Below are 17,549 nucleotides of genomic sequence, written 5' to 3' on the forward strand. Positions count from 1 at the left end.
GAACAGCGAATGCGATCCCAATAATACCTTGGCAATGCGAGTAGCTCTACTTACATCTCCCCTCCTCCCGCCGAAAGTTAGTCCAATCAGTATTTTTGAGATGAATTTTCAGAATTTTTTCTAAAATAATGGTGTAAATCTTTAAAGAAAAAGATTACACCATGTTTTTTCGTCAACTTCTTTGGTGCTGAGAACCATTGTGCTTTGGATTCTAAAAATATGTGTTCAGCGATCTTGAAAACATACCATTCCATATACTTATAACTCGACTTTTCATGGTTTTTCAAAATTTGGCCCCTTTTTTGGAGCGAAGAGGGACATTGTGAGGTTGGACACGAAAAATAAGTTCATATTCGTACTCAGCGACCTCAAAAACATACCATTCGATATATAACTCTACTTTCCATGATTTTTCAAAATTTGGCCCCTTTTTTGGGCACAGAGGGATATTGTGGGGTGTGACCCAAAAATAAGTTCATATTTGCGCCTGCATGGCGACCTCAAAAACATTTCATTTGATAGGTATATCACTCGACTTTTTGATGATTTTTTGAAATTTTGACCCCCTTGTTGGGGCCCAGAGGAACATGGGGGGGGGTGGGACACAAAAAACAAGTTCATATTCGTACTCAGCGACCTCGAAAACATACCATTCGATATTATCACTCGACTTTTCACGATTTTTCAAAATTTTAACCCCCTTTTTGGGGCACAGAGGGGCTTTGAGGAGTTGGACCCAGAAAATAAGTTGGTATTCGTATTCAGCGACCTCGAAAACATACCATTCGATATATTGCATGTCCAGATTCGTTTTTCAAATATATGATTCAGTTGTGTGTTACTTGAAAAACCAAGCATCCCCCACCAACCCCTTGGGAGGGATGAAGACCAATCAATGGTGGTGTGACTAATAGTTGGGTGAGTAGACTTTGTAAAAAAAATTTGAGCGAAAACGAATGATATTAAGTGGTAACTTTGATCAATTTATTGGACTGACTTTTTTTCAAACACCTACTCTTTCCACCCTTTTTTTCAGACACTCCTCTTGAGGGATGGGTATCGAGCGTAGTGTCAAATTGTCGAGAATTTGAAGGGGAACATTTTTAGTCATGGTAGTTTTTCTCGTAAACCTAATATTTTCGGAGTAAATCGCAAAAAACGTAAATCGGAACCGGTTTTAGCCCCCTAAAAAAATTAGCTCCAGGGTTAGGAGGTTCGGGTTTTTTTTGGTAGTTCAGGGGGTTCATCTGAACACATTCCCGAAGAAAAAATTTATGTGCCAATTTTTTCCTTTTCGCCCTCGCTTTTTTACGTTATTTTCCTGCTCTATAGATAGCTAATGTGGAAGTATAGATGATTTACGTAGTTGAAATTCTTGTAATTGAACAGCTCCAGAACATTGAAAACATCGACATAGTGATTGATTACTAAAAAAGTTTAGGAAGCGAAACTTTCTAAGATTTATTCTCTGGGGATGAGGGTGGGTTGTGATCGCTAAATTAGGTGGTTCGCGTAAAATATAAAAATAATTACTGTATGAAATAAATTAGAAATCGTCAACTTCCGAAAGCAATTTATTCAAATAATATCACTAGTATAGGTAGGTATGTAAGTAATTAAAATTGTCATTAGACAACATTCGTTTTCAAGTTGAACTAAAGAGGCATTAGTTATATTTTTTCTTCAATAATACATATTAATTGTTAAATTTACCATTAAACTATAGATAATAATTATTTATAATAGAGCTGTTAGGTAGGTACTTATTATCTAATACGTACTTATGCAATTTTGTATTATTTTGAAAACAAGATTTTCAACGAAGCTTACAACAATGATAATCTTAGGAACAAAAATATATCTATCATCGATGTAATTATTATTGAATTGAAACAAAACAAAAAGACTTGTGAAAAAACAAAAATGTTGACACGGAACAATCACATTACAACTGTAGTGATACTACTTGGCAAACTTCAGTCACCAGTTGAGGATTCGATAAAAGCATATTTTTCCAACCTACAGTGTTCAAGACTTTAGCAAAGTTGGTTACCATAAACTTGATCGCTTCACGTTTCAGATCTTCGTGGTGGTGCATATCTGCCAATATAACAACATTCGTTGCATTCTCCACTGACAATCCCTCGATTAATTTCTGTACACACATAATTTTCAATCGACCCAAATCGTATTTATCAGCTGCTACGAATAATTCTTCGGCCAATGCATCTGGAACTTCACATTTCCCTGTGTAAATGTATATCAACATTTCTTCCACAACAGCTTCATCAACATCCTCAATATCTACACGATTGAGCTCGTTCTCTTTCGTGCTGTGTTTGAACATGGCGTAGAAAACTGGACTACGAGCAGCTAATACAGCTTTATGGACAGGATACTCTTTACCATTCACGGAAAGTACAACGTCCGTGAACGTATGGTCTTTAATCAATGCTGCAAAGTTTTCAGAGAGGTCACATTCGGGCAATTCAATGCCACTATCACAAAAACATCTCATATCAGAAAACTTCACTTCACAGCAAATCGTCAATGTATTATTTGAAAGTAACTTGTTTCTGAAGTTTTCATCTTTTTTAATGAATTCACTGTAGCCCCAACCAGAGTTATCAATGTCAGGATGAGGATATTCCTTAATTTCGAGGGATTTCTCGATTTTTTTATCATTTACGCTATCTAAAACAAGAAGTGTAGTTTGCGCGAATATTTTTTTGTTTTTTTCCAAACTGCTGAGTTTACTCAAATAGATATACAAACTGACAGAATCTTTTGCATCGGTATTGCCGTTAGGACGAAGTTCCAAGCACCATTTAATTTGATTATTCTTAACAGATGAAAACGGAGGTGAATCTAATCGTACGCCTTTGGTCTCGTGAACATTGAAATCAGTAATCGTCCAAACGTACCTTGCTTCATAGGAATGGACTTTTCTTTTACATCCATTCGTTTGACAATCTGAATCACAAAAGCTTGAAGACATGTTGAAATGAAGGAAGCAAGACAATGAAAATCAATAGCAAAAACGTGCGAGAGAAACAATCCGATTTCCACAGAAGTATTCACGAATAAATATTGTTGTTTGTTCCGAAATACTAGCCTATCATTGGTCTCCGTTCTGTTCAGTCACCTAGAATCAAAAAAATTATCAACGCGATGAATTAGCGACATGTTAGTGTCTCTCTCAAATAAGTCCTAAAGTATAGTATTTTCTAATGCTGAATGAAAATTTACAGAATTACGGTCGCATAGTAATGTTGCAATTTCAGCGAAATTAGATATCATTGATTTTTTCTAACTGCATTTCATCAGACCTGATTATTTTTCAATTAGCAAAAATGTACGCCTATTCTGCACTACCAGATAGAAAACTCAAAGATTTCTAATTTTGCTGAAATTGCAATTACATGATGATATTGATGATGTAGAATAAGTGGTAGTAAAATGGACCACCTAAGCCTTTTTTAAGATTACTTTTCACCAAATTGACCATTTTTGGTCATCGAGAGCTTAAATGATAGATACATGTGTCATGTGTCTAGTTTAATAATATTTATCTAATAACACTACCTCACAATTTATATACAGGTGGAACAATTTTCATTTTGGCGAAGGTATCAAAAAAGGGGGTCTGACTTTCTGGGGTAGTAAAATGGACCACGGCAAAAAAAAAACCTTAAAAATTGCATGAAAACACTTAAATAGTAGAACAAAAGAGCACCTTGGCTTTTTTCATGTTTGTGATAACTTTTCATCAAATTGACCATTTTTGGTCATCGAGGGCTTAAATGATAGGTAAATATGTCTAGTTCAAGAAGATTGAATCAAAAAACCTCACAATTGCCTAAATCAAATCGAAAAACAGGAATTATTGTTGTGGTCCATTTTACTACCTCACAAAGTATGACAGATACAAATACATTACAGATGAATTTCATTATGAAAGCTCGAGCCAAAAAATATGCTGAATAGACGAAAATAAAGCTGAAAGTATGTACTACTTGCCTCAAGTTACCGTTCAGCAAGAAATAAATCACGAAAAATAGAATCTGCATTCAAATCAAAATGTTTGATTTTTTTTATTAAATTCACTTCACACATTTCAAACAAACTGCCTTATCGTTATCACTTGGAAAGTCAGAAATAATGAGTGATGGTGATGGCTACCTAAAATGAAGTACCTGGTACAAATAATACTAGTTTCTGTCATTTCTCACCAGGTTGCGCTACTTGATATCACCGAAACTACCGGTGGTCCATTTTACTATCACTTTTTCAAGTTGACATTGAGTGCCTGATATGAATATAGACACTGTACCTGTGCCCTCCGGGTAAGACACCGAACTGCAGGCAACGGGGGAAAGGGACGGTAATAAAATCTTGTGTCATGCCAATTTATCCCGCTGGGTGCTTTTGGCTGCGCTATACGTCAGTTTGCAAGCAACGGGGAAGAGGGATGGTAGTGATAGTAGTTGGATGCTCTTGGCTGCGCGCGCAGCGCGCTGTACCTCGCATGGTACTTCGTTCAAGAATTCGCCACTAGCGCAGCCAAAAGCACCCAGCGGGATAAATTGGCATGACACACATAATTCAGCCAATATGGCCGCTAGTTCGTTGTCTTCTCCCAGGTACAGTGTCTATAGATATGAATTTAAGCTGTGTTTGTTACCTACTCGTTGAAGGGGCGTATAGGGGGTTCCCAAAAAGGCCCAATACAATTTTTTGAATAAAAATCACACAATATAAATAATTGATGAACTTGGTTCAAATTGCAGTTTATGGTATAGATTCGGCATCATTTTCATACAGGTATATATTGAGAGAACAAATTTTTCGACCAAAACTGACCACCTAAAAGAAAAAAAATACACTTCCGCATTAAATTCAAGTTTTCAAAGTGGATTTCGAACTCATTTTTAGTGTCAAAAAAATTTGAAAAATTCAAGGGTCATTCTGTCAGTCATCGTTACATTCACACAAAAAGTTTCAAATCAATTGTTTCAACTTTGATAAGCGATTTTTACAGGTTATTTTACAGCGTTGATTACACTATTACCACTGAAATTATTCATCAGTTCTATGATACCTAATGTTTTAGTTTTTATACCTAATGGTTCCAGTGATTTTTTCACAATTTCACTTCACTTCACTTTTCAGTATTGATTTATTTTTTGTAATTTTGCACATTTTTTTCTCAATAACTTGGCTTTTTTACGATATTGTGGTCAATTTTCAGTCAGTTCAAACAATTTTTCTGGTAGGTACTTCAATAAATGTTCAAGTAATTTAACCAAAGTTTTGCTTAAATGATGCTAATTTTTTCACCAATTTATGATAACTTTCAGTAAAAGGTACTTTCTGCATTTTTCACAAAATTATCATTCAATTTTGTAAATATTTGATTGATTTTTGGCAATTGTGTTTATTTTTTGGACAAAAGGATGACTTTTTGATGGCTTTGATGACCTCACGTAGACACATTGATAATCGAGGAGAAAAAACATGAGTAAACTAATGAAAAAAATCAAATTAACAGAAATATGATTATTTCCAGGATTTAAACTTAATTTGCAGATCAATTTCAATATTGTTGCAACAGCTAAGAATTTTCAAGCATAATGAATGATTTAATGAGCAACTGCAAAAATGTAGACAATTTGTTGAAATTTTGTTTTGTTATTGAACACTGCTCCAGAACGTTGAAAACATAAGACACAAAAAAAAATTACAAAGAAAAACATTCTGAAAGTCTTTATTTCGAAAGTTTTGAGGACACTGTATCAGATAATGGTTCGAGTAAAATATTACACTGCATGAAATGATAGGTAGGAAAGTGAATTGGAAATCGTCACAAAAAAAAATCGTTCTCATAATTTGCACTAAATATTATAATTTTTCTTTTTCAGAGAGACAAAACAGATGATATACTATTATTGGTTTATATGTACGTCTTAATTATTTCACAAGAAAACATAATTGAAAGAAACAAAATACAACTATTAACTAGAAAAAACGAATTAATAGGTAAGTACAATATTATGGAAAAATTAAATTATACAAAAAAAGTGATAGGTAATACAGCGAAGTACGGGTATGAGTATTTCACCACTTGAGATTTATTTACGAGCAATGGCTTGGCAAACATCATTCGCCAATTTAGAATTTGATGAAAGCATTTCTAACCAGGCTCCAGTGTTTAAAACTTCAGAACAATTGGCAACAATAAACTTGATCACTTGACGTTTTAGGTCTTCATAATGATGCATATCGGCCAATATGAGAACATTCGTTGCATTCTCAACTGACAATCCCCTGATTAGTTTCTTCGCACACATAATTTTCAATCCACACAAATCGTATTTATCGGCTGCTGCCAATAATCCTTCGGCCAATTCGTTTGAATCATCACATTTCCCGGTGTAAATGTATTTCAACATTGCATCCATAACAGCATCATTAATATCCTCAATATCTACTCGATTGAGCTCGTTTTCTTTTGTACTGTGGGTGAACATGGCGCAGAAAACTGGACTACGAGCCGCCAATATAGTCTTATGGGCAGGATACTCTTTACCATTCACGGAGAGGATAACATCCGTTAACGTTTGATTTTCAAATAAGGATGCAATGTTTTCAGACAGGTTACATTCGGGCATTTCAATATCAATGTCACGTTGATGAAGAGTGATATTGTTCATATCAGAAAACTTCACTTCACAGCGAATCGTTAGAGTATTGTTCAACAGCAACTTGTTTCTAAAGTTCTCATCTTTTTTAAAATCTCCGAAGCCCCAACCATTTTGCTTAATGTCAGGATGAGGAAATTCCTTAATGCTGTCGAGAGACCACTTGGCTTCTTCTTTATTCTCGCTATTGAAAATGATAAATGTAGCTTTCGCGAATATTGTTTTGCTGTTTTCAAAACTGCAGAGTTTATTCAGAAAGATATACAAACCGACCAAATCTTTTGCATTGGTTTTGCCATTAGGATAAAGTTCCAAGTGCCATTTAACTTGATTATTCTTAACAGATGAAAACGGAGGTGAAATCAATGTTTTGCCTTTGGCCTCGTGAAAATCAAAATCTTCAATCGTCCAAACGTACCTTGTTTCATCGGAATTGATCTTTGTTCTACATCCATCCAATTTCCAATCTGAATCGTAAAAGCTCGAAGACATGTTGAAATGAAGGAAGCAATACAATGAGAATCAAGTAAAAACGTGCGAGAGAAACCACCCGATTTTCACAGAAGTATTTGCAAATATGTAAATAAGTATTGTTTTTTGTTCAGATGTACTGGCACTAGTCTATCACTGGTCTCCGTTCCGTTCAGTCACCTGGAATCAAAAAAATTATCAATACCATTGATTAGCGACATGTTGGTGTTTTTCTCTCAGATTCTAAAGGAGTACTTAGTATTTTCAAAAGTGAATGAAAATTGACAAAATTGTGAATGCATATGCATAATGTTGCAATTTCAGCGAAATTAGATATCTTTGATTTTGTTCTTTCTCCTGTTCGTCAGTTGTCATCATTTTTCAATTAGGATAAATGTACACCTACCCACTACACGAAAGAAACTCGATGATTTATAATTTTGCTGAAATCGCAAATTGCAATAAGTACATACATAAATTACATATGATGTATTTCAAGTTGACATTAACTAGTTTAGGCATAAATTTAAGCTGCGTTGGTCACCTGGAAGAGTCGTCGGGGGTTCCCAAAAAAAAAAACCAATCCGATCATTTGAATAAAAAATTATACAACATAAATCATTGACAAATTCGGTTCAAATTCCAATTATTGATGGTGTGATTCGGCGTCATTTTGATATAATTATTGGGAGAAAACATTTCTTGACTAAAATGGATCACTTCCAGGCGAAAAAAAAACCGCATTTCCGGATAGTTTTATCGCCATAGAGCAGCGGTCATTACTCCAAAAATTTTGGAGAAATTACCAGTAAGTTGTGAAAAATATTACACTGAAAAATGTAGAAATAGATTTTCGACTTTCCTCCGCATTGAATTCAAGTTTTCAAAGTAGATTTTGGGATTGTTTGTAGAGTCACAAAAATCTGAAAAAATTCAGAGTAGGTAATTGTTACAACTATGTATTTTCACACCAAGTTTCAAATCAATCGGTTTGAAACAGCCATAGACAGTGTAAAACCCCCGAGAATAGCGTACAGCGTGAGAGGGGGAGTTACTGCCACTGCTCATGTGCTCCAAAATCATCATTTTGTCCTTGGAGATGAGATAATATTCGCTTAAAAATCAATCTAAACTAAAATGTGACTGGAAAAATCACATCTGTAGTCCAGGCAAATAGCAGAAAAAAATGGGCGAACCCAAACATAATTCATAACAAAGGTTTTTTTGGTGAATATTGGCGGTGTGCTGAATAACATACTAAAAGTCCCCGCCCCTACCCCACGAGCTAACCCCCCCCACAGTGGATCAAAGCCCCCCAAAATCAGTTTTTCATCAAGAACTCCTGAAATATTGAATTTTGAGTAAAACGAGCCCAGTGATCATTTCATCTCCTCCCCAATACCTATCAAATGAGCTATCGACCAACGCCCTAGCCTCAAGGGGGGTGGCGCTACGACCCCTCAAAGTGACGTGATTTCAATAATTTTACATTTTATGATTTGGGACTTGTAACCTGTTCTAATTGATAAAATAAAATCAAACTTGGGGAATGGGTTTCTTTTGGGAGCTAGAGTTGACCTCTGGAGTGGGGAGGGTCAAAGTTGAAAATTACAGAAAGGTCATTTTTTTGGAGGGGCATAACATGACCCCAAATGGATAAAAAGGGTCCAAAAACCATACCATCGGGCAGTACCCTATCTGTGATCAACATATCCAAATTTCAGCTTCGTAGGTCATCCCCACCCCATTTAAAGCGGAATTAAGCTAAAAACCCCCTTATTTTGCCCCTATTTTCGGCTTTTTTCATCTCTGTTTGCGTCTATTTACGCATTCGTAAAGGTGAGTGTAACGATTAATTGAAAAAATAGGACTCATCGAATTATACAAAAATCAACAATATATTTACATGGAACATTTACAACGAAAATCGAGTAATTAGAGGCGAAAAAGATCGCGTTAAAAAGCAAGTCATTTTGCTATCAGTCGAGTACGTAGATAAACATTCGAACATCTAACGCTCGAAAAACCAGTGGAAGCTTTCAAAGCTTCGATGCGTCGAGAAAAACGACACAGATAAACAGGTAGGTATAAAACTAATCTACCTACACAATCGAACGTAACATAAACTCCCGCTGCTGACAGAAGCGATTGAAGTCAGAAAAACAAAACGATAAAATAAAAGAAAAAAAAAATACTTCGAATTACAAAGAATAAACAATAAAAAGACGTTCAAATAACAAACATCTCGATAACCGATCATTTAGCGATCGGTAAAGGAACAATTTGCTGGATCGGCACGACTTTCGACAAACGATCTGACGTTCGGACTTCGACTGTTCGAACTAAACCAGCTTCATCGGGGAAAGTCTTGATAATTATCGCTCGAATCCATTGGCAAGGTTCCGTATTAGGTTTTCGGAGTAAAATCAAATCTGCGACGTGATAATTAGGTTGTTCGCCCTGCCACTTGGTGCGAGAACGGAGCTGATTGAGATAATCCTGGGACCAAATTCTCCAGAATGCTCGAATACGATTCTGATTCGCAATGTATCGATCAGACAGCTTAATATTTGCTGGAGGCGAAGAAGGTTCGGGTAGGTTGACGTTTAAATTTCGACCAACTAAGAAATGGCCAGGAGTCAGTATCTCCTCATCCGGTTCACCAGTGTTCGAATAAGCTAACGGTCTGGTGTTCAGAATACCTTCGATTTGAGTGAGCAACGTTCTCAACTCATTTTCAGTGAATTTCTGATTTTCGGATATTTTCGGTATGTAACGCTTCGCACTTTTCACCGCAGATTCCCAGATACCACCGCGATGAGGCGTGTAAGGTGGGTTGAATTTCCAAGAAATCGTATTGGATAAAGCGTAGTGCTGGATTTCGGTGTCGTTGAAATTCAAATACCGTTCTCAACCTTCAAAGTTGGTACCGTTATCGGAGTATATAGTTGCTGGAAGGCCTCTTCGAGATACAAAGCACTTCAGCGCGTTGAGAAAATCTTCGGTCGATAAAGAAGGAACGAGTTCGATATGCACCGCCCTTGTCGAGAAACACACAAAGATGCAAGCGTAAGCCTTCATATACTTTGTGGTTCGATGATACGAACATTTTAGCAGGAAAGCGCCGGTAAAATCGATTCCTACTACCTGGAAAGGCGGTAGAGGAGTAACGCGTTCGTAAGGCAGATTCGCCATCTGCTGCGGTTTTGATTCGACAAACCGTTCAATACACTGCTTGCAAGATTGAATCACTGATTTGATGGCTCGATTCAAACCACCAACAAACACGTAATTCGTCGATAACGTTGTCATTAGCCACGGACGGCCAGCATGGAAGAATTTCAAATGAAAGTATCGAATGAAAATCTTCGTGAAATGATGATGAGCGGGTAACACGATCGGTAATTTAGCGTTAACAGGTTTGCGCGCATTTTGCAGGCGCGTCTTCGATTTCATTATTCCATTATCGTCGAGAAATGGAGTATGTCGTTTCAACAGGCTTCGCTTCGATAGTTTGCCTGGTTTGGTCTTCAATCGTTCGATATCTTTGGAAAATGCATCATACTGCACGATTCGTATGATACATTCGTTGGCTCGGATCATATCGCTAGATTCAACTTTCAATGGAACACATTCTCGATTCAAAATTCGAGATTTCCAATGACGAATAACGGCGATAGCAGCAGCATACATGAATCGGAGCTTTTCGTACGATTCACACGATGAGATTAACTTCGCCTGCTTCTTGAGATCGGATTCAAGGTCAGCAGCGATGAAAGAGGCGATTTTCGGTTTTCTGCGATATGGTTCACAGATCGTTTCATCGATTTCGGTATTATTTGACGAATTATCGAGATTTATAACGAATTCAGGACCAGACAGCCACATACTCGATTGCAATAGTGATTCAGTCGAAATACCACGTGTAGCGAGATCCGCAGGATTTTCACCTGAACGGACGTGGCTCCAATGTTGAATAGGAAACACTTCGGTAATTTTCACCACACGGTTTCGAACAAACGTTTTCCATTCACTAGCAGGTTTCGATAGCCATGCTAGGACAATAGTCGAATCGGTGAACAGTTTACTGCGATGAATATCGACGTTGAGTGTTTTGGAAACACGTTGGATTAGTTGCACAAGCAGAACAGCTGCTTGAAGTTCAAGCTGTGGAATATTGAGCTCTTTCTCTGGAGCAACTCTCGTTTTTGAGCATAGCAACTGGAGACGTTTTGCATTGAACGCATATACAGCAGCACAGTATGCCTGCTCGGACGCATCGCAGAAACCAACGATTGTTTCAGTATTCGCGTCGAAATCTTGAACGTATCTCGGTATTACGAACTTCGATAAACGATTCAAATCGGATAAATAAGTGTTAAACAGCGAATCGATTTCAGGAGTCACGGGATCATCCCATGAGATTCCGAGTTTCCACAATCGTTTGAACAGCAGCTTGCCTCGAATCGTTACTGGACAAGCTAAGCCGAGTGGATCAAATACTTTCGAAATTGTAGATAGCATTTGACGTTTCGTTACGGTTGTCGTAGGAGCAGGAACATCGGTTTTCAGCGCAAAGCTATCGGTAGAAGGACACCAGGCTAAGCCAAGTATCGAAAGCGCTTCGTTATCTCCAAATTGAACGGTCAAATTATGTTCAATCAGAGCAGGCTCAATTTTAGTCAGTACTTCGTTCGAATTCGATTGATATTTTCGTAGTTTGAAACCAGCTGATAACAACGTTTCATGCACTGATTGCTGCAATTCGATTAATTCTTCATCGGTGTCGGCTCCATAAAGCCAATCATCCATATAGAAGCCTTTACGTATAGCGATAGAAGTGCGAGGACGAGTTACCTTCACTTCTTCAGCGAGAATATCGAGACATTGCGTTGCTTCATATGCAGCAGGAGCAGTACCGTACGTTATCGTATTCAATTCGTGTCGTTTACCTCGCCAAATTATCGATTGAAATCGGCGATGGGCTTTTAGTATCTCGATACAGCGATACATGTGTTGAATATCAGCGGATATTACTTTGCAGAATATACGGAAACACAACAAAGTATCGTTGAGCTCAGGTTGAATAGTTGGATCAACCATAAGCACATCGTTGAGCGATTTACCGGAATACGATTTAGATGAAGCATGAAATACAACTCGTAGCTTCGTCGTTGTACTCGATGGACGTAACACAGTGTGATGTGGGATATAATATCTGGACACATCGTCAGAAACAACAGACGTATGTTTCAACGCTTCATATTCTGCCATAAAATCGGTGTACATTCGTTTAGTCGTTTCGTCCAACTTCGATTCGATTCGTTTTAAATATTTCACGGCAATACCAAAGTTGCCAGTGATGACAGATGGATCCTCCTTGAATGGTAGTTGAACGATAAATCTACCATCCGGAGCTCGTTGGTAAGTGCACATGAAGTGCTTCTGGCATTCTTCATGCTCGATTGATTTTGGAGCACTATCTGGATAACTGTCGATTTTCCAGAATCGTTCGAGTCGTTGGTCGATATTGTCGATAGTTAAGCCACAATACGGTTGAGAATGTCGAGTATTGCGAGCTGATTCGATCGATGATGAAATTGTCCAACCAAAAACGGTATCACGTAGACAAGCGGATTCGATAAAGATGGTTTTGTTACGCACGCACAAGTTATACGCTTCAACCCCAAGAATGGCATCGATTGAATTGATATTTACGTTACGATCGTAGAAAGCAGTATCAGCGAGATTCAGGCGACGTTCGTTCACTTTTTCTGCAAAATCGCCGATGATATAATTCGTTACAGAATACGGTATTCGATTATTGATTACAGTAAATCGAGCACAAAATTCGAAATCTTCTACTCGCGATTCGATTGAAAATTCGATAATTTGGTTACATTCGGTTTCGCTATCACCAATACCCGCCACTTTACTCAGATAGGGTGCTTTAGTCGTTGATAAATCGTTACGTTTGATGAATTCGTTCGTTATCAAATTCAATTGAGAACAGGAATCGAGCAAAACACGCATAGTACCACACTTGTTTCCGCTAACAAACTTTACAAGCGCAGACGGCAATAACGCAATCGGTTTTTGAACGGATACGAGCGATGACATCCCGCAAGTCGTTCTTGGAGTGCCATCTTCGTTTAATTCAGGCTTCGGTGGATCCTTCGAGTCGTTCGTTTTATCGAAATGCAGTAGCGTATGATGACGATTGCTACATTTTTTGCAATTCGGCTGTTTACGACATTCGTTGGTACGATGATTCGAATGGAAACAATTTCCACACAGAGATTTCGATTTGATGATTTCGTATCTCTGCTTCGGTGTTTTGTCGCGAAAAACGTTACAATCGATAAGCAAGTGCAACTTGTCACAGCAGGAACAAGCTGGCTTCGGTGGCGATGATTGAGGAGTACCAGAAGGACCACTTCGCGTTTCGTTATTCGATACAGCAGTCAAAGTCGATCGTTTACCAGATGAACTGGGTGGAGTATCGTTTCGTTTCGTTTGTTTGGTCAAATCACTGCTACGTTTAGTGACTGACGCGCGATTCTCGAGAAAAGATTTCAGAACACTCCAACGTGGAAACTTAGTGTTCGTTGTGAGAGATTTTTCGAAATCTTCGTACGTTACGTTGTCCAATTTTTCGGAGACGATATAACTCAATATCGGACCCCAATTTTCGGTGTCTTCTCCGCAAGCGCGTAACCCCTTCAAAGCGCGATTCACATTGCTAAGAAGCATAGGGATTTCACTCGTTGATTTGATTCGATTTATCGAGAATAATTGATCGAAGTGCCTTCGGGTTATGGATTTGATATCTTTGTAGGTTGAAACTACAAGACACCACGCTTCGTCATAACCTTTATCGGTAACAGGAGTATCTTTCACCAAATCGTGAGCTTCTCCGATCAACGCTAGTTTAAGGTAATATAACTTTTTAACCTTCGATAAAGTTGGTTCCTCATGAACCACGTTCTGGAATATGGCGTAAAATTCCAGGAAATTCTCGATAGCAACACCATCAAATTTTGGTATATCAATTCGAGGTAATTTTACGTTCGGTTCAGGAAAACCACCAGTCATGTTCATTGATGAGTTATTTAACGATTCGCGTGTCTGTTGAGCTTCGAACTCGGAAATATAACTCTTCGATTTAGCGATTACAGGTAAAACAGCTTTGTTGACTTTTTCGAGCTCAGCTAAAATTTTATCTTCGAGAGCGGAGACTTCTTCATCGGTTTTCGGTTTGGCGGCATCCTTGGATACAGATGCAAGATTAAATCCACGACTGGATATTCGTTTATACGATTCGAATTCTTTGGTGAGTTCTTCAAGATTAACTCTCACCTCGCTAACGTTATCGATCGAGTAATTGTTTGCAATAAGCTTTTTGAGCGTTTCAATCAGCTTAACTATGCATCTGCCGGAGTAACGAGAACTATGCACGTAGCTAAAAGTACCGTCTTGGTCTTCCATGATAACGAAGATAAGGAACGATAAAACGATTCGAACGATGAAAAAGCGTTTCAATATGGTATAACGTTTCGGTACGATGATGATAAGCGTTTCAATACGATAAACGCTTCGTGGCAGGAATAAAACCCTGGGTTTCGGGTATGGAAGCCCTTCGATACGATGAATTGCGGGTATGGAGGCCCTTCGATGCGTTGATTGAGCTATAAAAGCTCACCGGAACGATGATAAACTGGATTACAATTTGCCGAGCTGTATAACGAGCTCAAACACGACATAACGATAGTATATACGCGAAAATTCGCTAGATAGTTTTAAATTACATACGTACAATGTACTCGATAATTATTCGCACACGCGATTCGATAACGATAATTAGTATTTACACTCGCGTACGATAAGTCCCTGTTCGGGCGCCATCAATGTTTGCGTCTATTTACGCATTCGTAAAGGTGAGTGTAACGATTAATTGAAAAAATAGGACTCATCGAATTATACAAAAATCAACAATATATTTACATGGAACATTTACAACGAAAATCGAGTAATTAGAGGCGAAAAAGATCGCGTTAAAAAGCAAGTCATTTTGCTATCAGTCGAGTACGTAGATAAACATTCGAACGTCTAACGCTCGAAAAACCAGTGGAAGCTTTCAAAGCTTCGATGCGTCGAGAAAAACGACACAGATAAACAGGTAGGTATAAAACTAATCTACCTACACAATCGAACGTAACAATCTCAAAAGGAGTGGGGATGACCTAAGAAGCTGAAATTTGGATATGTTGATCACAGATAGGGTACTGCCTGATGGTATTTTGAGGGGTCGTAGCGCCACCCCCCTTGAGGCTAGGGAGTTGGTCGATAGCTCATTTGATAGGTATTGGGGAGGAGATGAAATGATCACTGGGCTCGTTTTACTCAAAATTCAATATTTCAGGAGTTCTTGATGAAAAACTGATTTTGGGGGGCTTTGATCCACTGTGAGGGGGGGGTTAGCTCGTGGGGTAGGGGCGGGGACTTTTAGTATGTTATTCAGCACACCGCCCTAGACAATATTCACCAAAAAAACCTTTGTTATGAATTATGTTTGGGTTCGCCCATTTTTTTCTGCTATTTGCCTGGGCTACTGTGGCATTTACAAGTGTTACATTCCAAACTGAAACTTCGTCAATCTGAATAAATTTTACTTTTCGGGGAACATTGAGAACATAACGACGAGTCCAAGTATGTAAAACTATGGAATTTGCTTCAGTTCTACTTTAAAACCCTATGCACAAGTAGAAATTTTTATAATCAGCTAGTTTGACTGTCCTCGTGAAAAATTGATTTTACGTATCTAGGTACTTCTGTTCTTATAGCGCATCGTATTGAAAATGAGCTTCGTCTCCAATCACAACTTCGAAACAGTAGTTTATTCAACTGGGGAATAATTTCTCTATACATGAATATTTTAAATTCTAATGAGATACTTGAACGAAAAATAACCCAAAACATCAAATTTTCAAGAGAATTTCATTTTTTTAAAATTACCAAAAACATGTCCTTCATTCAGAAATGTTTTACAAGAATCGACATAAAGATGTAATGTTAGGGTACCAAGAGAAATTATTTGTCACTAAGCACCACGGACAATACAAAAAAAAAAAAAAAACTCTCGCGTGATTTCATTGTGAAAAAAATTCATTTCAGGATCAAAGTTCATAAAACATATTTTACAGAAGAAAGTGTAAATGTAATATTTAAATTCGACAGGACATTTTTAGCATTGTTTCATATGGAAAAATCATATAGGTACATCCCGGGAAAAAATGGATTAGATCTAATTATATATAAAATGGTTAGATCTAACTAGATATGGAAAATGTCTCTATCTAGATAGATCTAACTATATATAATTTGATCTAATTATATCCAGTTAGATCTATCTAGATAGAGACATTTTCTATATCTAGTTAGATCTAACCATGTTATTGGTCATCAATGTTCAGTTTTACTCATTTACATGTAGAAGTGTTTTAGTTTAATTTGGACCCTCGTCCTTTAATATGTAGTTTGTCTCCAAAAATGGGTAGATCGAATAATAATAATGAAAATTATAATTCTCAACAGAAATATTTTACTCGATCAATTTTACTTAGATGGAACCATGAAAAGTTAATTAGGAAGTTTGAGCCTTGAACCCTATATAGGATTCTGCTCAAGACTTTATCTGCGAGTAGCCAAAACGACACACTTTTCGAGCATTTTAGATCCAACTTGATCTTCATAGATCTAACCAGATATAATGAGATCCATTCAGATATAATTTTATCAAATTTGATCTGAACAGACATGTTTGCAAGAAATGCGTTTCAAACATTTTAGATCCAACTGGGTCTTCATTAGATCTAACCAGATATAATGAGATCTATTCAGATATAATTTGATCAAATCTGATCTGAATAGATATGTTTGTAAGAAATGCTATTCAAACATTTTAGATCCAACTGGATCTTCATAGATCAGACCAGATATAATGAGATCAATTCAGATATAATTTGATCAAATCTGATCTGAATAGATATGTTTGTAAGAAATGCGATTCAAGCTTTTTAGATCCAATTGGATCTTCATAGATCAGACCAGATATAATGAGATCAATTCAGATATAATTTGATCAAATCTGATCTGAATAGATATGTTTGTAAGAAATGCAATTCAAGCTTTTTAGATCCAATTGGATCTTAATATATATGACCAGATATAATAGGACAAATTTATATCTAAGATTGATCAACATTCAGATATAATTTTATCAAATCTGATCTATGTTGATCAATTTTTAGATCTAATTTGATCACATTAGATATGATCAGATACAATTAGATCTGTCCCATTTTTTCCCGGGATTGG

General features: G+C 37.2%; 4 protein-coding genes across 9 annotated transcripts in view; all 4 read right to left on the reverse strand.

Moving 5' to 3' along the window:
* The window catches only part of LOC135835117 (speckle-type POZ protein B-like), a 203,234-nt gene that overhangs the window by 64,173 nt on the left and 121,512 nt on the right, over positions 1 to 17,549 (reverse strand). The window lies entirely within an intron of this gene.
* LOC135835133 (speckle-type POZ protein B-like) lies at positions 1,643 to 4,168 on the reverse strand. Its single transcript, XM_065349271.1, has 2 exons — positions 4,021 to 4,168; positions 1,643 to 3,145 (listed from the first exon to the last, which is right to left on the reverse strand). Exon 2 carries the CDS (start codon positions 2,996 to 2,998, stop codon positions 1,946 to 1,948), a length of 1,053 nt encoding a protein of 350 aa, XP_065205343.1. The 5' UTR covers positions 2,999 to 3,145; positions 4,021 to 4,168; the 3' UTR covers positions 1,643 to 1,945.
* On the reverse strand, positions 6,132 to 7,193 carry LOC135834028 (speckle-type POZ protein B-like). Its single transcript, XM_065347867.1, has one exon. It carries the CDS (start codon positions 7,191 to 7,193, stop codon positions 6,132 to 6,134), a length of 1,062 nt encoding a protein of 353 aa, XP_065203939.1.
* Positions 9,429 to 14,660, reverse strand: LOC135834029 (uncharacterized). Its single transcript, XM_065347868.1, has 2 exons — positions 10,146 to 14,660; positions 9,429 to 10,046 (listed from the first exon to the last, which is right to left on the reverse strand). Exons 1-2 carry the CDS (start codon positions 14,658 to 14,660, stop codon positions 9,429 to 9,431), a joined length of 5,133 nt encoding a protein of 1,710 aa, XP_065203940.1.

The sequence above is a fragment of the Planococcus citri genome, chromosome 2, assembly GCF_950023065.1.
Source record: "Planococcus citri chromosome 2, ihPlaCitr1.1, whole genome shotgun sequence".
NCBI classification, from domain to species: Eukaryota; Metazoa; Arthropoda; class Insecta; order Hemiptera; family Pseudococcidae; genus Planococcus; species Planococcus citri.